Here is a 22,357-nt window from a genome sequence, read left to right as displayed (position 1 = left end):
GTAATATGTTAAACCTCAGTTAAATTGGCATGTTCATCCTGCTGTAAACAGTTCTCTGCTGTTACACTGCATAGTTCCTTCTCACTCTGCAATAAAGACTTTACAGACTGGAACACATCTTCACTGAAGCTCTGCAGGGGAAAGAAAACAAAGATACTTTAAATTCATTTAATTCTAAGACAAGGGTAAGAGATCCTGGAGATGTTTCAGATAGTCACTCATTCTCTAACTAATATTCACTGGCACCTTTTGATACTGGATGCAGAACTCAATTCCACTGAGAAGCTCCATTCAGCTGAAAAGGCACAGTTTCACATGCCCAAAAAACATACATACACTAGAGCCTGGGCATTCAACTCACTAGAAGATCACGTGAATCTCACACCAGGTTCACTTACTCTTACGTTACACTAAAACTTAACGAACTGCATATCTAATTTCCAAGTCACTGGTAGAATAGAAGCAACAATTTATATGATTGAATGAGATGATGTGGGAGCTGTGGTAAGGTGCACAACAGTGATTACTCCCTTAACAATAGTGATTACTCCGTTAACAAAGCTGGAGACAGAAAAATAAGATAATAACACAAAATAAGGTTTTCCATGGATCTTAAGGAAGCTGTCTGATGAAAATGAGAGGCGATTCCAGATTTCAGGGTGAGATGTCTGTCACAAGTACAAGGAACAGAGGGAGAAAAAGTTATATGAAGAAAATAATGAGTACTATAGTCAGGCATAAATAGGACACTTATTTCCTTTCCTTCTACCTTATGCCCCCTTCCACTGACTTGTCAATCTGCTCTTCTATCAGAAATGTCCTTACTTCCCAGTCGTCCCATGTAGAAATCCTACCCATCCCAAGACCTGTGAAGATTTTCCCATTGTTTAGCCCTAATAAATCTCTCTCAAAGTTCCTGCTGTATGTTGTGCATTAAAATCATTTAATCCACACCAAAACATAATTACTGGCTGGGCGCAGTGGCTCATGTGTGTAATCCCAGCACTTTGGGAAGCTTGAGGCGGGTGGATCACTTGAGGTCAGGAGTTCGAGACCAGCCTGGCCAACATAGTGAAAGCCCATCTCTTCTAAAAATACACAAATTAGCCTGGCATGGTGCCACGTGCTTGTAATCCCAGCTACTCAGAAGGCTGAGGCAGGAGAACTGCTTGAACCTGGGAGGTAGAGGTTGCAGTTAGGTGAGATTGCGCCACTGCACTCCAGCCTGGGTGACAGAGATTACGTCTCAAAAACAAAAAACATAATTACTATATTCAGATTCTTTCCTACCCATTAAAAAAAATTATGGAAGTCACAGACTGTGTTTCACTCACTTTGTTTCCCCATGTTTCAGAACCTCACACTAGATAAACTCAAACAGCTGCTAATCTTAACAAATTAAAATAAATGGAAATCTTTAGTCTAAGAGAAGAGAAAAATATGAACTCAAAAAATTTATGATAAAAAGCTGTGTGCTGTTACATTTGAATCTGACCTGTCATTACAAATTCATAATTCTTTGAATACATGTACTACCTTTTACCATTGAAAAGTCTTACAAACAATGACCTTCAGTAGCAATGAGCATACTCAGCACCCAGCTTTTGGTCTCTAAATATCTATCACCAATAAAAAGAACTAGAGTTCCCTGGGGAAATAGCTGGTTCCAGGTCTGAGGCTGAGAACGTATGAAGCGAGCCTGAAACATCTAACTGAGCCAGAATGCAAGGAAATGCTCAAAGACTAATAGGATCATTTCAAAAAAATACAGAAGCCAGCTTGAAAGAATTGCCACTGGCCAAATATGGGACAACTTGGAATCAAGAATAAAAATGGTAATGAATTATGACTATTGGATTAAAAAAAAATCTGTGAGTCCATTAAAAGAGAAAAAGTCAAAGAGGAGCTCTTCTTTACCTAAAAATGTTGGCTAGTATGGACAAAATGACAGATTTAGAAAACCGCACTTGTAAATTCCCAATGCAATTACTGATTTAGGAAAGGATTATCCACGTATCCTACATCTACTGGGGAAAAGGACACTCATACTGTCTCAGAGGATCACCTTATAGTTTATTAAGTGTATTAATCATAAAGAGATTACGTGCATTTATATTGGAGATATCTGGTGGTTATTATCTTAACCACCTAGTAAAGCCTAACATCAACAGTATGGACTTCAGATCTGATAGACAGGAATGAACACATCATCACCTTTCAGATGTTCTGTTGAACCTAATTACGGGGAAAAACATATGAACCCAAATATGAAAATATTCTACAACACAACTGGCCTAGACTCTTCGGAAGATTTGCTGCATGAAAAAAGAATTTAGACTATTGGAATGGTCTAGAATGGGGAAAACCCAAAACAATACCCAAATACAGTGTGTGAACCTTGACTGCATCCTAGAAGAGAAGCAAGGAGAAAATTACAAGGCTACCTGAGACACAGGGAAATCTGTGTTTGGAATGCATGCTAGATGATGTTACTGAATTAACGATTTTCGAAGAGATGAAGTAAAATAATGTCTGCAGTCTACTCTCATACAATTGCAAAAGGGAAAGAGTGTGTGTGTGTGTGTGTGCGCGCGCGCACGCGCACACACAGAGACAGAGAGAGGGTATGGCAAAATGTTAACCGAGGGTGAATCTGAGTGAAGAATGTATGAGGTGTTCATTCTACTAGGTTTTTTTAACCAACTTTTCTGTGGGCTTGAAAATATTCAATATTTTAAATAATTTTGTTTTCCTTAACGAATGGGGATTTTCACACTAATTTAGAAACAGGAAATCAAAACAGGAAAAAATATGTGAAATCTGAACGTGACCTGTCAATATAAACTCATGACACTGTAAGTGCAAAGGCAACTCTTAGTATCCAGATCTTGGTTTTTAAGTACTATTCAGGGTTCTTTAAAAAAAAAAAAAAGCCAATTTCAGGTCTGAGGAAGGTAAAGTAGGTGAAATTGGGTCGTCCTGTACCAAAAGGATACGACCAGAAAGTGAAAAAGCAATCAAAGTTATGAGCCTGAGACAAAAGGATATAGGCACCTACTCAGAGGGGCTCTCAGGTATCAATTGTGGAACAATTTGAGCAACTTAAATAGATGAATGAATGAATGAATGACTATAAAGAAATAAAAGGTTATAAAAAATCCATGAGTTCAGAGCATTACAAACAAATTAGTGAATGAATGTGGGGAAATAAACTCACTTGCTACCATTGGTGCTAACTACGATGCCCTGTCATTAATCTGAAAACTGGTATTTAAAGGACATTTGACCTGCCTCTATAGGAGATATTATATAGTTCATCTAAGGTGAATGAGGGAAGCTTTTCTTTAAGAATACCAGCTAATAAACATGAAAGGAATGGTAGAATTAGGAAACTCACCATTTTGCAACTCCCATGAAATAATGAATTCAGGAAAGGGTAATCAAGGGATGCCAAAAACATTAGCTCAATATTTGTTGGGAAAAAAAGGATATTTGCACACAGCCAAGTATCATCATAGATTATCTGCTAACCAAAAAACAGAAAATGTACTTTTACAATGAACAATTCTAGCAGGGTTATCACCTTAGTCAACTCATCAATCACAGCATCACTGATCATGGGAAAACCTGAAATTCTGTCCTCACATTACCCTATAAAGTATTCTTGCCATAAATGCTTAATCTGATCCAATTAAACCTTTAAACATAACTTCTACTTTACACGAAATATACAACGGAGAGGATCAAATTAAATAGCAATATGAGAAAACAACCAGACAAATCCAGATGTGGAGCATCGTACAAGAAAACTAGCCTGGCCTATTCAAGATGTCAGAACTGAATATAACGAGGAAAAAAAAAAAAAAGGAAAAATTCTTTCAAACTAAAAGAAATGCTAAGAGACTAAGAGGCTAAAGAGACTAAGAGACAAAGAGACAAAGAGTCTAAGAGACAAAGAGACTAAGAGGCTAGACTGGATCCAAACAGGCGCGGAGTGAACTATAAAAGATATTTTGGGTGTAACACAGGAAATCTGAGTATGGCTGGGTATTAGATACATGGGAATTTATTTTTCTTGATGTGTTCATGGTATTAGTGTTATGTGGAAAGATGTTGTTATTCCTGGGAGAAGTATGCTGAAGTGTTCAGGCTGAAGAAACATTATGATCATAACTTGCAAATGGTTCTGCCTGAAAGTAAATACACACATACACAGACACAAAGCAAACAAGACAAATTATTAACTACTGTTGAATATGGGTGGTAGGTATGTGGGTTTGTGTGTGTATTATGCTTTTAACTTTCCCAATAAATATTTAATGTATCTCTATATTTAATGCAAATTAAAGTGAAATCTAAAGAATTCAAGTACATCTTTCAATTTCCACAATAGCCAAAAGGGAAGTGTCTGTCATTAAGATGCATCAAGACGTAGAAGGTGGTGTATGTGTGTGCATAACTGTTTATATAAACAGTATGCAATATTTGGATTCACATACTTTTATCTAAAAGGGATTCCAATAATTCAAGTAGAATTCAAATTAAATCTTTACTGACTGCCTACTATGGACAATACGCTGAATAACAAAAGACACTAACCTGGTAATAATATGAAATTTCAGTTGCTGCCTAATCCCTGAATCTCTGGCAACGTATGGGGTAAATATTCAAGTCAGGTACTATCATTCTTGAAGACCATGGTATCAGTTTGCTATTACATTTTGTATATATTATTAGTTATAATTATTAAAGCCAGCAGTATAATCAATTTAAAGCTATGGGTCTAGCTGCTAATCTGAAAAAAGTATAATAAATACACTATAGTTTACAAAGAGTAGAAACAGAAAATAGTTTTTATTGTACTTTTTTCAAATGAAAAAGTGGACCTATTACATTTAAAGGTAATTTACCTCAAAACATATGGAGCATATTACTTAAAAATGTAATTGGCCAGATGCGATGGCTCACGCCTGTAATCCCAGCACTTTGGGAGGCTGAGGCAGGCAGGTCACGAGGTCAGGAGATCGAGACCGTTCTGGCTATCATGGTGAAACCCTGTCTCTACTAAAAATACAAAAAAAGTAGCCGGGCGTGGTGGCAGGTGCCTGTAGTCCCAGCCACTAGGGAGACTGAGGCAGGAGAAAGGCGTGAACCCAGGAGTCGGAGCTTGCAGTTGGCCGAGACCGTGCCACTGCACTCCAGCCTGGGCGACAGAGCGAGACTCTGTCTCAAAAAAAAGAAAAAAAAAAAAAAGGGCCAGGCATGGTGGCTCACACCTGTAATCCCAGCACTTTGGGAGGCCGAGGTGGGCGGATCATGAAGTCAGGAGTTCAAGACCACCCTAGCCAATATGGGGAAACCCCATCTCTACTAAAACTACAAAAAAAATTAGCCGGGCATGGTGGCGGGCACCTGTAGTCCCAGCTACTTGGGAGGCTGAGGCAGAAGAATCGCTTGATCCCAGGAGGTGGAGGTTGCAGTGAGCCAAGATCGCGCCATTGCACTCCAGCCTGGGCAACAGAGTGAGACTCCATCTCAAAAAAAAAAAGTAATTAACATACTGTTTAAGGATAAGTTTACTTTCTATTTTGCAGGCATCCTGTAGATTTAGAAGCCACCCTCTTAGAGTTAGTAGTCAAACCTATACATCTTTTAGCTCTCTACGTAAATGAATGACAGGCCCAGAAGCTCATAGCAACACCGATAATTAGAATTTGGAAAGATCAGCAGAGGAGACAAGAGCTACCACAAAAGAGAAGGAAAGCAAGAAAAATACTATAATGAAAGTCAAATATTGTCTTAACGTGTAAGGATTGGTCAATGGTGTCATATAATGCAGAAGATGAAGTCCAGAAAAAGAAATAACAAAGACTGTTAATTATCCTCCAGGCTCCATTTCTTCCTTCTTTGTTTATGGGTAGTGCCTCCAAAGTTTTAGCAAATACAAAAATGTCAAGAACTGGAAGATTAACTAAATTGTTTTAAGAGAGGAAGCGAGGGGGTTCCTCCTTAGACTAGAAGGAAGAAAGGATTAAGAATCATATTTTGTTTGCTTGCTACTGATTACCCAACATCTAACATATGGCCTGGCATAAAAGAACTCAAGTGTATATTTGCTGAATGAATGAATGAATGAATGGTAAAGCTAAAGGTATATAAGAAAGCTTACACCTGACAGCCTATATTGCAAAAAAGCAGATGGGTATCTGTGTATAGAGAAAAAATGGGGAGAAAGCACTGGGATCTTTAGGAAATAAAATCACTGTAATCATGATTTTGTATCACTATTTTCACACATGCCAATCTTTGCAGTAGTTGAATGTTACTAATTCAAATAATAAGATCCATTTAAACAAAACATCACAGCTGTAGGACATAAAAAAAATCAACATTTTAATTAAAACTTTTACTAAAAGAAACCTAAAAGAGTGAACTTACTTTTCTGATAGATGCTTTAGTCTTCATGTGATTGTTTCTGAAAGTCGCCATAACTATTTTTTGTCGTATATAATCAATGAAGAGTTAATCCACAAAACACCTAAAGAAAACATATTAAAACAACTTATTTATTGATCTTAACAATTCAGGCAAGTATTTTGTGCTAAATTAATTTCTTTTAACTCAATCATTAAAAGAAAAATAAAAATGAAAACAAAAATAATCTGAGCCCCCCCAATTTACTTGTAATCCAGCAACAATATTTGAAAAATATATGAATATTGGTATCTTAATGAGATAGAAAATTATTTTAAAAATCTTATATTTTGATTCAAAATTATAAAAGAGTCTACACCCTTATCTATTCAATCTCACTGCCCTTTTTTATTGCAAAGCATCAAAGAGAAAGATTTGAAAAACAAGTTTTTTAAAAAACATTTTAAAACTAAAAGCTTAAGTAGAGAATATCACAAAAAGAATTAAAACTTCCCTGCCTCCCAAAAGTCACTCTTATCTCTATGGCAACAGCGAATGCTCTTGACATTCTTATTTCTTGAGCAGAAAGGTTTGATAATACACAAATGAGAAATCTGCACATATCAAATTAGATAAACAAATTCTTTATATAGGAAGCTTAAAAGCGTATCATTGACAAAATTTCAGACATCCAAGTCGAATGATTAGTAGTATCTGACACACACACACCTGCCAGGTGAAACACTCAAAATGAAGTCTCAACTTTTTAAAGATGCTTTAATATCTTTGAGAACTTAAATCCACTCCAGGCATTAACCATTCAATATCTGCATTTGACCACAGTATCTTGTCCATTCATTTAAAATCTACTTGTGCTAGATGCTATGGATACAAGAGAAACAAGATAGATATGGCCCTCCTGTATTCAAATCCTTCAAAGTAAAGAGTAGAAGTGGAGAACTAAATACTTTTTTTAAAAAATCAAATAAATAAAGATTTAAGAAATTCTTAGTTTCAAGTAGTTTCAGAATATCAATCTGGTCTTATCAAGAATTGCCCAGTTGAAGCCGGGCACAGTGGTGCATGCCTGTAGTCTCAGCTACTCGAGAGGCTGATGTGGGAGGACTGCTTGAGCCCAGGAATTCAAGGCCAGTCTAGGCAATATAGTAAGACCCAGTTTCTGAAAAAAATAAAAAACAAAAAAATGAATTGCTTAGCTGAGGTTTCCAAGACATTTGGTTAACATAAATTTATACTATGAGGAGATTTATATGCAAAAACAAACTTCAAGGTAGCCCCCACCGTCAGAACTTTTAAAAAACGATATTTTAGTCAAGTTCAAATTGCATATTCTTTTGCTATGCAGATAAGACTACAGCGTGAGTGCACAAACACGCACACTTTAGAGATTTCTACATTTTAATTTTTAGACAAAGAAATACAATGGTATTCTATTATGAACTAAGATTAAGCCCTAGTGGTCTCTATAACAATAAAATCTGATTACTAAAATTGAAGCAGCATCATGAGAAAGGCTTAGCCTAACACAAGGTGTTCCCATCAGCACAAGGTAAAGAAATGGTGATACCCCAGAATCCAGAAGAGGATCATGCGTGTTCCTGTGCTGCCTCTTATTAGCTTTGTTTCCTCCGGGTCAACTGCAATGTCTCTGGAACTTTTTCCTCAATGTATACGATACCATATTTACCAGACAAGTTTACTGTGAGAACCAAATGAAAAATAATTTATGGGAGGTACTCTGAAAACTACAAAACACAGGCAAAAGAAGACTTAAATATTTACCTATGGACCAAAATGATCAAGTGGACCAAAAATTATCAAAACAAGGCTTAAGTATAAAAATGTATAGTAGCCAAAGCAAAAAGATAATCCTTTTATTTGTCCCAGTCCACCTCACTCTCCTTTCTCCTCTACAGTGTCCTCCTCAACTGCCAGAAAACTTCAGAGGCAAATGGGCTTTTCTCAAATGTAACATAAAACATAGAAGCCAGCATAAGGGTTCCAAGAAACCAGAGACTGTCAAAGTCGGCTCCTAAGTAAAGTGGCACCTGCAGGGAGGTTTTGTAATGCGTGTCAAAACCCTGGAAATACTTCTTTGACACAGCATTTCTGCTTTTGGGAATGCATCAAAGCAAATAATGATCCTAGAGCACCCAGCTTATTAACAAGGGCTCATAAGGAACCAAGTGCTCTGTTTTGCTAGGAGATTTATGTAAACATCTCATGTTGTCCTTAAGACTACAGAATAGGACCCCAGTTGGACAATGAGAAACACTGAGGCAAGAGGAAGCTTATCAATTTGCCCAGGCCCACACAGTAAATAAATGGCCGAGGTGGGATTCAAGTTCAAATTTTCTAACTCCGGCACTGGGGCTCTTCACCGCTCCTCTACAGTGCATAAAGGTTTTATAGTCTGGTTCATTACAACTCACAATAGAAGTAAGAAGCAATCTAGATGCCAGAAACAAAAGAGTAATTAAACGATCTTAAGTTCATTCCCACAATGACGCCATGGCAGCCATTAAAAACAATTCTGCAGGACAAAGGAATGGCACGCCTTACATCACTTTCTCTGAGTCTGCTCCTAACCTTGCCTGAAAGGGAAGTAGGGAAAAGAGACAGGAAACAACAATTACCTTGGCAGCTGCTGACTAAAGTCAACTGAGCAAAGATAAACATTAACTCCCAGGAGACTTCACCATCAAATAAATGAGACCAACTATCTAAATGAGCTGCTCACCCTCAGGTGCAACAAGCACCTAAGGTAGAAGAAGCAGTTTCAAAGTGGGGCAGGGAGATGGGGGAGCGCTCTGAAACAACACCTGGGATTTGACAGGGCTGGCTACCCCAGTTCACTTTACCCACAATTTTCTTGCATGGCAGATTCAGATAAAACACCCTTACTCAAGATTGAATAATAAAGCAAATGGAGTTCAGTATGGGATCTGTGAAGAAACACTGAAATACAAACAACACATAATATACACAAAAAGAAAAAATCCAGAGAAATATAATCATGCCCCTGCAACTCACATTATCTGAGAATTCAAATCATTGTTTGAAATTAATGAAAGAGAAACAGTTCAATTCTCTATTTACACTCTGTTTCACTCATGGAAGAAAAGCAGCTTCCTGCCCTACTCCACCACTTTTTCACTGAAACATAAGTAAAATATTGTCTCAGGAAGAAAGAAATCTATTAGACAATATCTGTGCAACATAAAAGTGAATCCAATATGAGATGATATGACATACTTCTGTAAAGCAAAGAAAAAAATCACCTTTGGAAATGATGCTAAGATTGATGGGAGAAGAAAGGATAATAGCTAGAGCAGGATTTCTTCAGCATCTTGTATAATTAGAGAGCACATCGTTTTTGACAGATTTCACACGAAAAACAAAAATACAGTATTTTCCCCTAAAATACATTTGTATTATGTTAAACTTTTCATTTAATGCTTTACTGCTTTGTGCCCTATTCTGGATAAAGAAACAAGAGTCCTAAGCAAAGAATAACTAAATGTGTTATTTATAGTCAAAGAAATTAACTGAACCTACATGGCTTGGAAAAAAGCAGATGAGAGACAAGAAACAGGCAGACAAGGCAAACAACTACAAAGTGAGACACTATAGCTCAGGAAACACACAGAAAACTACCACTAAACAAAAGAAATTCCCTCAGAAATAACGAAAAAGCAGAATGGACATTGCTAAAAACAATGGAAAACCAAGAAGATTTTAAGAAAAATCACAGAATGCAAAAGTAAACAAATGAAAGCAATGAGAGAAACGATTATAAAGAATACAGAGAACACAGATATAGAGTACTTTAAATAAATACACATATCCTTTGGTCCTGCTATTTCACTTCTTAAAATTTATCCTACACATACACTTGCACGAAATTCACTAAGATACGTGAAAGACTACTCACTGAAATAAAATGAAAAAACTGAAAATAACCAACAAGTTCATCAACTAAAATAAATTCACATGACTATTACTCAGCAATTGGAAATAATGAGTTAGAGTGAGCCATACTGGTGTGAAAGAGCAAGCTGCAGAATGGTGTAAATAGTATGCTCTCACTTGTAATTTAAAAAAAAAAAAAGCTGGCCTAGCACAGTGGCTCCCAGCACTCTGGGAGGCCAAGGCAGGAAGATCACTTGAGGCCGGGAGTTCAAGACCAGCCTGGGCAACACGGCAAAACCCCAACTCTACTAAAAATACAAAAATTAGCTGGGTGTGGTGGTATATGCCTATAATCCCCGCCACTCGGGAGGCTGAGGCACAAGAATTGCTTGAACCCAGGAGGCAAAGGTTGCAGTGAGCCAAGATTGTGCCACTGTACTCCAGCCTGGGCCACAGAGCAAGACTGTCTCAAAAAAAAAAAAGAAAGAAAAAGAAAAGAAAAAATTATATACAGACGCAACTCTGACACATATACGTATTTGTGCATCCATAGGAAATGACTTGAAGGAGGTACACTAAACTGATGCCAGTGGTCACCCATGACAAGTGGGACTTACATTTTATAACATGTCATCTATCTACAATATGAGAAGACAGTAGATAAGTAAAATAAGACAGGTTCTGTCATATTAGCATTATCCCATTGTGTGAAAAATCTGCATAACTACATGTGTGTATCTATACGTGTAATATAAAAGAAGACATACACTAGACAGGTACAGACAATGGTTTTATCTGGGTAGATACAATCGTGGGTATTTCATTTTGTGTCTATGTATGTTGAGTTTTATACTTCTCTGAATGAACATAAATTCTTTTATAATTAAAAAATATATATTCTCCAAGTCTTTCCTTATCTCCTCTGACCTAAGAAATGTTCAAATTGACATCACCTATTACTTGACCTTTTTTGTATCAGGAGAGTTAACCATGCCAGAGTCTGTGAAACGCCTATCAACAATATTGCCATATCTTGACTCTCCTCCTACTGCACTAGTTCTCAAACCTCAGTACATATACACATCAGCTTATTTCTAACACACACAACTCCCTCACCAGAAGATCCAAATTCAATAGGTCTACATGGAACACAGGAATCCCTAATTTTAACAAGTGCCACATGTAATTTCTGGTTGAGAAAAACTTGTCTCTTTCTACATACATTTCCTTTCCTAAAGTATTTTATAACTTGTTACTCAAATACTAATATTTCCTAGTCTTCATCCGTATCCTCTTGTCTCATTTTATTTAGTTTTTCAAGGACATTCTATCCTTACCTCTGGTTTTAACTATGCAAACAACCCCCTAATTTATTCTTCAGTTCTGTATATCTAATTTCCTATTAGAGACTTCCAACTAAATATCCCAGTTACTCCAAAATTTGTATGTTCAAAAGGTAAATAACACTTTCTCCCTTAACGATCTCGTCCTGTATTCTCTATGTCAGTAAGAGCCATTAAACCAAACCCAACCAGTAGGCCAAGCTGGAAACTAGTCTTCCCCTCTATTCCTACAGACCACCACATCTAGTAAATTGCCAAATCCTGACCTGTCATTCTCCTAAACTTCTCTCAAATCTACCCTCTCTCTTCCATCAGCTGAACTGCTACTTACTACTCACGCATCAGTTCAAGAACTTCCCTCCCTAAAATAGGCTTGGCTCATATCTCTCCTTTATCCCTCCTTGCCCAAACAGTAGCCATCTCCTTAGTGCTGCCTAAGTGGTTTACCATTTAATCCTCTGGTGCCTCTGATTGCATACTTCCCTCCTGTTGTAAGGTCCCTGAGGACAAAAGTGTTTTATGTATTTGTATTTTTACATAGTAGGCATTCAAACATCTGCTGAACTAATAAATAAAAAGTAACATATTTAAAGAACGAAGTTCAAAGCATGATGTAGGCTGAAAAACATAAAACAGAATAAAGAGCAAAGTATGCCTTTAAATATTTAAATGAATATGTCTACATTTAATGAGTTTGTGAAAACACATTTGTGTTTCCACTAATTTCTACTTTATAGTATCTGAGATCATATTTAGAGTAAGTGCTCCAAATAACACATTTTGACCAAATGCCAAATGGCCAAGTGCTAAAAATTAACATTCTGTTGAATATAACTACAAGAAAACAGGATAGACTATATATGAAACATTGGTTTTAAACATCAGACAACAGGCAACACAGGACTGTGACCCCTGAGAGAAGGGAAACCCTGGCTGCCAGCTACTTCCCGGTCACAACACAGGGACAGGAAAGCCAAGCAGTCCGGTGGTTTTGTTGAGTTTTAAACAGAGATCAGTTTGGGGAGACCAACATGGCTAGAATTTACAGGGTATTATGCTGGAGGGAGAGCTGAAAGTGAGTGAGAGCCCTAGAGAGAAACCATAATATATTCCACCAGAATAGAAAAACCTTGTAATATATCAGGCAATGATAGACTCCTCAGAAGGAGTAGCCGCCTTATGCAAGAGGTACCCTTAGCAGAGGCAATAATTCAGCACTACACTAAAAACTGTTCTGGACCCACACTAATAAATTCTAAAAGCAAGCCTTGAAACAATCCAACAGATTCCAAATAACTGTGCACCCCAACTAAATCCAACACACTTAAGTAATATAATAAATTAAGCAAGCAACAGTATAAACTCAATGGCTCGTATACAATAAAAATTACCAAGCATGCAAAGGAGAAAAATATGAACCATAACCAGGAGAAAAAAGTCAATAAATGAAGACGTAGAAATGACAGCGATGATAGCAGGAACAGAAAAGGATTGTGCAACTATAGTACAAAGATGTTCCATATACTCAAGAAGTGAGAGGAAAACAACATCATGATAAGGAGAGAAGAAGATACAAAAGATACCAAAATTGAACTTTTAGAGATGAAAATTAAATATACCATACTGAAAGCAAAAACCATACTGGATACAATTAACAGATTAAACTAAAGAAGAAAAGCTCAGTGAACTTGTAGACAATGTAATAGAAACTATCCAAAACAAACCTAGAGTGTGACAGTGTGACTTTTTAAGCACCATAAAAGGTGAACAACTGGAGTTCCACACAGAGAGAGAGAGAGAGAGAGAGCGCGAGAGCGCGAGAGAGAGTGCGAGTTGGGGAAGCAGGTACAGAAAAAAATATTTGAAGACAAAATAGCAGAGAGGTTCCCAAATTTGAAGAAAACCATAAACTGACAGTACCAAGGAAGCTCAACAAACCCTAAGAATAAACATAAAGCAAGCCAAGGCAAATCACAACCAAATGGCTGAAAACCAGTGATAAAGAAAAAATATTAATTGACCAGAAAAAAAGTACACATTATATACAGAGGAACCAAGGACAACAGACTTTACATTTATATGAACCAGAAAACAAGACAATGGAGCACTATCTTCAAAGGACTAAGAAGGAAAAAAAAAAGCATCAACCCAGATATACTCAATGAAAATATATTTCAAAAATTAAGGCAAAATAAATTTATTCAGATGAATAAGGGCTGTGAAAATTCACCACCAGTTGACCACCACTAGAGTAACTGTGGAAAGAAATTTTTCAGGCAAAGAAAAACAATACCAGATGGAAATCTGAATCTTACACAAAGGAATAAAGAACATCTGAAATGGTAAATATGAGGTTAATAGAAGTCATTCTTCATTTTTCAATCCCTTTAAAACAGTTAAAATATAACTGCTTAAACTAAAAAGAGTAACAATGAATTAGAGGGTTTAAAACAGACATATTGATAAAATGTATGACAAAATAGGATAAAAAATGTGGCGGGGAAGATGGAGATGAAAAAACACTGTCAGATTTCTAACATTAAACATGAAGTGATATTATTAGAAGAAAAACTGTAATAAGTTATCTTGTAAACCCTAACACATACACTAGAAAAATAAAACAGAATAATACCTAACAGGTGAACAGCAGAATAAACGGGATGTTATCCCCCTCTTTGCAAATAAGGAAGCTAAGTTCCTTTCTTGGGCACTGACCTGTTATTAGACTTACAAAATCTAAAAATACTGCAGCTATCAGATACTATTTCGTTTTTCAAAACAACAGTCAATTATATAAAATGATTTTAGTATGTCAATTAATATCAAGATATTTGCTTCTTTATAGTTTCTGCCTTTTTCCTTTTTAATCCTCAATCAACTTCATTCCTGCATTCACAATATACATGTTGTTCTTACTGCTACAGGGTTTCTCAACCTCAGCATCATCAACATTTTGGGTCAGATAAGTCTTTGTTGTAGGAGGCTGTGTATGCGTGGTAGGTAGCAGCTTCATTGGCCTCTACCCACTAGATACCAGTAGCACTCACTCACTTGCAGTAACCAAACTGGCTCCAAATATTACCAAACATTTCCTTAGGGGGCAAAATCATCACTTGCTCTATTTTAGCACTTTAGACTACAGTGCTTTATGTAACAGTTAAATGTCTACATGTCTACGCCCTGCTTTGGACTGTAAGTACTAACAACATTCAACACATGTATTCACCAAGCGTCTAAGTAACAGTGATTGGGATACGACAGTGAATTTCATTCCATCGCCATGCCTTACTCATCTCTGCATTCCCCAAAGGCCTTACTCATAATAAGCAACCATACATTTACTGAAGTGAACAAGCTGTAAGGTGAATAGAAATTACAAAAACGACGTGAATGCAGACAGGCATTTGGTGGCAAAATACCTAACGACTTTTTGCAAAATTAATCCAAGGATATTTGTTCTGTCACTTTTGTTTTCTCAAACAGTCATAGAAAAAAATTACGGATTTTTCAACTGCATTCCAGATTGAGATCTACTTCTAAGGTATGTTTGAGCCCAACTAGCCACTGGTATTGAAAGGAATAACACGGGTCCAGTTGACAAAGTACTAAGTGTGAATGGCTATTGACTTCAAAACTACCTATTCAGCAACAATAAACACAACTTTTAAAAACAACATGCAATGGTCCATTGTTAGAAGTTAATTAGAATAATCAGATGAATGCAGGAGGATAACAACAGTTAAAATTTTCATAACAAAAAACTCATTAGACCTAGATTTGAATAGTTCTAAGAAATCACTGTAGAGGATACATGCCCTCAATTGATTATCTTAGTTTCGCTATTGAGTGTGCAGGTGTAATATATTTGACTTACAAAAATATTTTCAACTGATTTATAATAAAACTTTGTATGTATGGTAATATTACAAGGATGATATGCTATAATTAAAATGCTATGTAACTGAATACCTACAAAAAAAATGCAACGACAAAAAACTAAAATCTTGAGATTGTGCTTTCAACATGAATATGCTCCCTAGAAAATGAAGTAATGTTCTTAATCTTGTACGTAGCCCTATCCACAAGATTATTTCTAACAGAAAATATGTTCAGAATTTTAACCCAGGAACACATTTCTTTTTATCAGTGACATCTATGACACCATGACTCTAAGAGTATATTGCTGAAAAGGCATTTAAGTAGCTCTTACAAATATAAGGATCTATCCTAAGCTGCCAGTGGCCGAAATAAGTGAACAGTCCTACTTTGCAGATGGGCCAGTCATAGGAAGCACCCAAAGGCCTACACAGAACCTATTAACAGGGTATATTAGAGCATAAAAAAAGAATGTGAAAAGTAACTTTAAGGTTTCAAGCCTGGGGAACTGAAAGAAAATTTTTTCTTTGCAAATTAGAAGGTAAATTAGAAGGCTTTGCAAATTAGAAGGTTACTGGAAGACGGTATTTTATATCAACATAATATCCAAGAGGCTGGGTACAGTGGGCTCACACCTGTAATCCCAGCACATTGGGAGGCCAAGGTGGGTGGACAGCTTAAGCCCAGGAGTTTGACACTAGCCTGGCCAACATGGTGAAACTCCCTCTCTACAAAAGATATAAAAATTAGCCAGGTGTGGTGGCACACACCTGTGGTTCCAGCTACTTAGGCAGCTGAGATGGGAGAATCGCTTGAGCCCTGGGAGGGGCAGGTTGCAGTGAGCCAAGACTGTGCCACTGCACTCTACCCTGGGTGACAGAGCAAGACCATGTCTCAAAATATATAAATTATGTAAGTGACAGAGCAAGACCATGTCTCAAAACATATAAATTATATAAATAATACTACACAAAAAACCACCAAAAATTAAGAGATTTACTTGGAGTCAGAGCTGGAGATGTTACTCTAAGAATAATCCACATATAGAGAACTTGAAAGCTGATCTCAGAGACTGGGAAAGAACAGAAATTCAAGAGAGCATCTATGGACACAACCATGATAAAGGGTTCCAGAGAGGGATAAAACGAACCACAAATAAATGGCAGTCAGAAAGGTATGTGAGATAGAGATTTCGAAGAATTTAGTGTCACTGAAGTCAGGAAATGGTTTTAAGCATGAGTGGTCAGCATCAGACTTCCAAACTTCTTGAGGGCAGAAATTCTTTCCTCTCTGAACACGACCAGAAGCCCCTATCACAGTACCTGCCACACGGTGTGCTCTCGTCAAATACTAATACTGTACCCTTGCACTGTGCCTGTCATATGCCAGACACAGTTTAATTGATTTACATACATGAATTCATACTTCTCACCACAGAAGGTGCTATTATGCCCATTCTACACATAGAGAAACTGAGTCATCAAGCATTTAAGTAATTTGCCTGAACTCCCACATCTAGGAGAATCTGTCCTGTAAAGAGACTACTGATTAGATCTGGTTAGAACATTACCAAGCTGAGAGCAAGTTCAATGCAGTGCTAGAGGAAGAACTTAAATTGCAGGATGTTAAAGCACACCTGAGGTATCCATCACTTCCTCCCTATCCCCTCTCCTTTTGTTAAAGATGTTGGCATGGCCAGTTTCAAACGTGCAGCCCTATGAACTGTGAGACAAATCTAAGTCTCTTCCTCATCCATTTTTCCCATTCTCATCTTTCCCCACTCCCCAGCCACCTGCACTAGAAGCAGAAACCTGACCAATTGGATTCTCTCTCTAGAAACAGAACTGAGACTTGGAGATGTTTGCTGAGAACCATGTTGCACAGTTAGTGAGTCCGGTGTTGGCATCATGGCAAACCAAAGTCTCATGCAAACCAAAGTTTTGGGGAAGCGGAAACCAAGAGCTTTAAAGAGAAGGCCAATCTGAAAGACACTGGAATAGATCTGCAGTGAGTAGCAGAGACGTAACACCATGTGCCTCCAGAGAAGAACTGGAAGAACGACTGCCTGAAGACTTCCCGATTTCCAGAACGCTGGATTGGAATCATGCAATGGACTTCAGCAGCACTGTATGACAAATGCTTTTTTTAAAGTAGGCTAATTAAATTGGCTTTTTGTTCCTTGCAATCAAAGAATCCTCAAACCATTATAGGAGGTAAAAAACAAAACAAAACAAAAAAACACTGAGTAAGCAAGTACTATGTGCTTCGCACTAACTTTTTGAGGTGGGTATGAAGAAAATGAGGCTCATTTAATTAACAGACATGACTCCCAAACGAAACTCTTTACAATATACCTCATTTTCACTCAAGTAACATCCTCTCTGTTCCACGCCTCTACCCCATTTATTTTCTTTCCCAAAAAACATTCTTAGACTATTCTAAAAATGATAACTTTTCTCCTCTTACCATGTCCAGTCTCTAATCTACAAATTTCAAATGCCTTTACTCCAGTAATCTTTTGTTGTTTGTTTTTTGAGGCAGTCTTGCTCAGTCGCCCAGGGTGGAGTGCAGTGGCAAGATCTTGGCTCACTGCAATCTCCATCTCCCAGGCTCAAGCGATTCTTGTGCCTCATCCTCTCGAGTAGCTGGGATTACAGGTGTGTGCCATCACACGTGGCTAATTTTTGTATTTTTTAGCAAAGACAGGGTTTCTCCATGTTGGCCAGGCTGGTCTCGAACTCCTGGTGTCAAGTGATCCACCCGCCTCAGCCTCCTAAATAAAGTCCTGAGATTACAAGCGTAAGGCACCAGGCCTGGCCCAGAAGTAATTTTAAATAAACTTTTATATGTAAGGATGACTGGGAGAACCAAGACATTTGAATCTTTCCAGTCTGTTTTTAAACTGATAAAGCATTTTTCTTTCTCTTACCCATATTACCAGCTTATTGACCCTTAACTCACACCCAGGCTTAACCTAGATCTTCTCTTGACCAGTTCTCACTCTTCAATCCTTCCAGGTAGTTGATGAATAAAATGCAGACAAGACAGGAAAAAAAAAAAAATCAGTTACCCTATCCAAAATTACTTCAATTGCTTTTGAAAAACCAAACACCACACACCCTACAAGTTTGAAACCCTTGCCAAAAGGTTATGAAGACCAGCCAAAAAATTTATTTTTCTATTTCTGAAAATTAGTTTGCTAAGATGGAGTAAGAAGAAATTTTTTTCTAATCAACACTGGTCTCCTCTGCCCATTCACAAAGAGATATTTTCTACGTTACATTTCTGTCAAGTATAGAGAGAATTCCTCTACCTATTTATAACTGACAATTTCTCTTAAAACGGTCTTTAATATATTGTCCAAATTGGTTTGAGTTCCTTTTCCAGACAGTAAGTTCCTAAAATTAAAAAATAAAAAAAATTAAAAGTACCATATTTTTTCCAGCCTCTAAAGGCAAAAGAGGACTTCTTCAGCTTCTAGACTTATCCCTGGAGTTCAGGGGGCTAGAGAAGGCTAGAGACTTTCTCACTATGGTTCTATGTCTTAGGCAACTTCCCATATCCTCAACGACTGCAAAATATCACTGGCCTAGGAGTCCACTGCTAGACCCATATCAATCTCATCGATAGTGCAGTTATGTGGGTACATACACCAGTCACTAGTTCAGCTTGGGAACCCACTTCTTCCCTGATTCCCTTACGTTCTTTGACCTTTCATAAATTACTATTACGGCTACAATTAATAGTGACATTCACTGTTCACCCCGGGTCAGTTTTGTCAGGAGGAACAACAACAACAAAAAAATGAATCATCAGGGTACCATTTGAAAAAGTAAACGTTTAAAAAAAATCATTCAGTTGCACTATTTTAACTGACACCAATCATGTCAGGCACTGGGCTGCCATCCTAAAATCATGACGTTAAAAAAAATTATCTTTGCATTATTGATACCCCGTTTTTTCTTAGCACACCATATTTTGAGTATTTTCAGACATAACGAAATCACAATCAACATGACATTTCTAAAACAGTGGGAAGCAGCTAAGCAAAATGAGCATTTTGCAAGCGATTGAAAAGCTGAAAAGAGAACAGGAATTAACTCCAGTTTGTACTGAAGCTATTAGATGTGTGTCTCAGCAGTCTTTCTCACTATGAAACTCCTTAACATCTAAAGCTAAACCACAACCAACTTTATATGGTTTTAGAAGACAGAGAAAGCAGAGAAAAGAATGAAAGCTGGTAATATGGGGAAGGGAAAAAATGTTAGCTTTTACTGTCATTGTCATTTACTTTTTTTTTTAAAAATACTTCGGTTACATCTACATATTTTTTATAAAGCAGCTTAGATGCCTGGATTAATAGCAGTATACTCTCAATCCATTCGGAGTACTTTATGGCCAGCCTTAAGCCATTAACAGCCTAGGAGGGTATTTGACAGCAAATCCAAATATCAATACTACGAAGAGCCGCTTGACGCCTTCCGTTTCTGTCATAAGATCTGAGCAGCGCCTGCTTCCAGGGCTCCGGGGTTCTGACACTGAAGGATGCTGTTCGCGGACAAAGTGCAACGTCCTCCTGCTGCTGCAAATGTTCCTGTGCGCACACCACGTACCCGGGGGACCGTCTCTAAAGACCACCCCGTGGATTTAAACAGCCTGTCATTAAAAGCGGCGGCAACTCCACCGCCACACTCGGGACCCCAAGGAAGACCCGTCTCGAGACCGAGCACCTCCCTCTACTCTGGGCCCGGTGCCTTGGGTTTCCTCCCTTGGCCGCGCTCCTCCCGCCCTCCTCCCTCCGCCATGCGAAGGCGCAGCTCTCGGGCGGCCCCGAAGACAGAAGAGGGACCACGGGCCGGCGGAGGGGCTGGGGCGCCGGAGCCGGGCCGCTCCATCCATGCCGGCCGCATACCTGCCGCCACCCCATCTAACCGCAGCCTCCGCGGCGAACGCGTCAGAGCACGGCTCACCTGGGGGCCGCAGCCTCCGCAGCTCATGGACATGTCACCGGGCGCAACGACCCGTGAGCGAGCCAGGCGAGCAGGCTGGCCCCCTCCCGCGTCGGCCCCCAGCCCTCCCCCCTCCCGGCCCCGCGGCCCGCCCCCGCCCTGCCCACCCCTCGGCTTCCGCCGCCGCCGCCGCCGCAGCTCCGGCCCGCAACACCGCCTACTCTCCACGCCTCCCACTCACTCTCGCGAGAGGGCAGCGCGCCTCTCGCGAGAAGAACTCCGCGGCCGAGCCCGCGCAAAAGTGAGTGGGCGTTTAAAAAGGGAAAGAAGGAACAGGAAAAAAAGCCTTCCCACGTGCTCCGGAGCAGCTAGCGGAGCAGCCCCGCTGATCACATGATTTAAAGGGGGCCTCTCCATTGGCCTGGACCCGCTCAGCCTTGGGAGCTTTAAATTCGAGGGCGACCTACGAACCTGCGGCGGACGTCTTGCGTGCTTCCTGGTCCGTTGCCTTGGAAACGGCTTAACCCTTTCCTCTGGCAAGTCCCCAGGCCTTGGCTTGCTCCGCAGATTTGGTTTCAGGCTCTGCCTCTTTTCCGTCGACCCCTTAGTCTTACAGCCTGGGGCCAGCTGGGCTCCTTCTTCGCCACAAGGCTAGTTTTGCTTTCTTCCGAAGCTCCGGGCCCTTCCCAAAGTGGCAGCCCCACCAGATCCGAAGGCCCAAGGAAAGCTCATCCTTTCTGATGACTCCACCCCTTTTCCCAGCATCTCCAGGGAGGACCACTCACAGCGCACGGGGCAGCCGGCCCTATCCCAGCCAAGAAGTAGCACCCAGGGTTCTCAGGGCCCTAGTGCTCACCCTGATGTCTTTACATGGTATGGAAATCGGAAACTAAAGCTTTCGTCACTGGGAATCCTAACCAGAGATGAAAAGCTGTTGTGCTGATTATTTTCACCTAAAATCCGAAGGGCCAGTCTAGTCAAATTGCCCTGTCTCCTTAAGGGCATGTGTTCCTCAAGAGTGGAAACACCTGGCAATAAGAAAGACATTTTTGAGTGTATCCTCATTATGAGTTAAGTTTTGCCCTATTGAGAGGAGAGGGTCAGGGAAGAAAGGGTGCAATTCATTTGTTCATTTCTTCATTCAACAAACATTACTCCAGGCTTTGTCCATTGAACATCATTGTCCATTGAACAATGAGGAAGATAAGTAGTGTAGATTCTAGGGAACTTATCTGAGGGTGAAAAGAAAACAAAATATCTGTTGGTTTTAAGCTGTATGTAAAGAAGTTACAATAAGTGACGTGATGGTGATTGAGTGGCTAGTAAAGGGGCTGCCCTTTTGAGGAGACATTTTAGCAGCGATTTGAATAACAGTCATGCAAAAATCAGAGCGTACAGCATTCCAGGAAAAGGATAACACTAATTCAAAGGCCCTAAGTAAGGACCTGTTCTAGTGCATTTGAGGGAAGAATAAATGAGAAAGTAAGCTTTATTGAGCCTGGAGATGGAAACTGTAAGAGTTAAAGAAAGAAACAGAAAAGGCAGCTTAACAGAGACAGGTTTATTTTGGAGAATAAACCTGAGAGGGTCTTCTGGCCAATTTCAGTCAGTAGTGTTCTCTCTTACAGACTAAAGGTATTTAGTGGTTTAGGGAGGGAGAGCATATTGCAGGCTTGGAATGTTTCTGGGTGGAGGAGAGTTTTATTGCTGGGGGTTTAATGTCTCTGGTTGGAGGGGAGGCATATTTCTGATCAGAGGGGGGTTTATCTCAGGGTTGGAATATTTCTCGTCAGAGGTGTCATTTGTGGTTTATGGTCATGCTGACATTAGCCATTAGGCTGA

At 39.0% G+C, this 22,357-nt stretch overlaps 1 protein-coding gene across 4 annotated transcripts in view; it reads right to left on the bottom strand.

Annotated features, from left to right (window-relative positions):
• AKAP11 (A-kinase anchoring protein 11) overlaps positions 1-21,208 on the bottom strand; it is a 51,145-nt gene extending 29,937 nt beyond the window's left edge. For 2 of the 4 annotated variants that reach the window (XM_007960249.3, XM_073013774.1), the window contains exons 1-3: positions 20,537-20,632; positions 6,439-6,538; positions 15-131 (exon numbers count right to left, since the gene is read on the bottom strand). In XM_007960249.3, coding sequence (XP_007958440.1) covers positions 15-131; positions 6,439-6,489 — 168 coding nt within the window. In that variant the 5' untranslated portion in view covers positions 6,490-6,538; positions 20,537-20,632. Of the gene's footprint in view, positions 1-14; positions 132-6,438; positions 6,539-8,002; positions 8,859-20,536; positions 20,633-20,986 lie in introns of those variants that run through there. The other 2 variants (XM_007960250.3, XM_073013772.1) reach the window with 2 other exon arrangements.
• Between the last annotated feature and the right edge of the window lie 1,149 nt (positions 21,209-22,357).

This window comes from Chlorocebus sabaeus, chromosome 3, assembly GCF_047675955.1.
Source record: "Chlorocebus sabaeus isolate Y175 chromosome 3, mChlSab1.0.hap1, whole genome shotgun sequence".
Lineage (NCBI taxonomy): Eukaryota > Metazoa > Chordata > Mammalia > Primates > Cercopithecidae > Chlorocebus > Chlorocebus sabaeus.
This window is presented reverse-complemented; position numbering and strand designations above follow the sequence as displayed.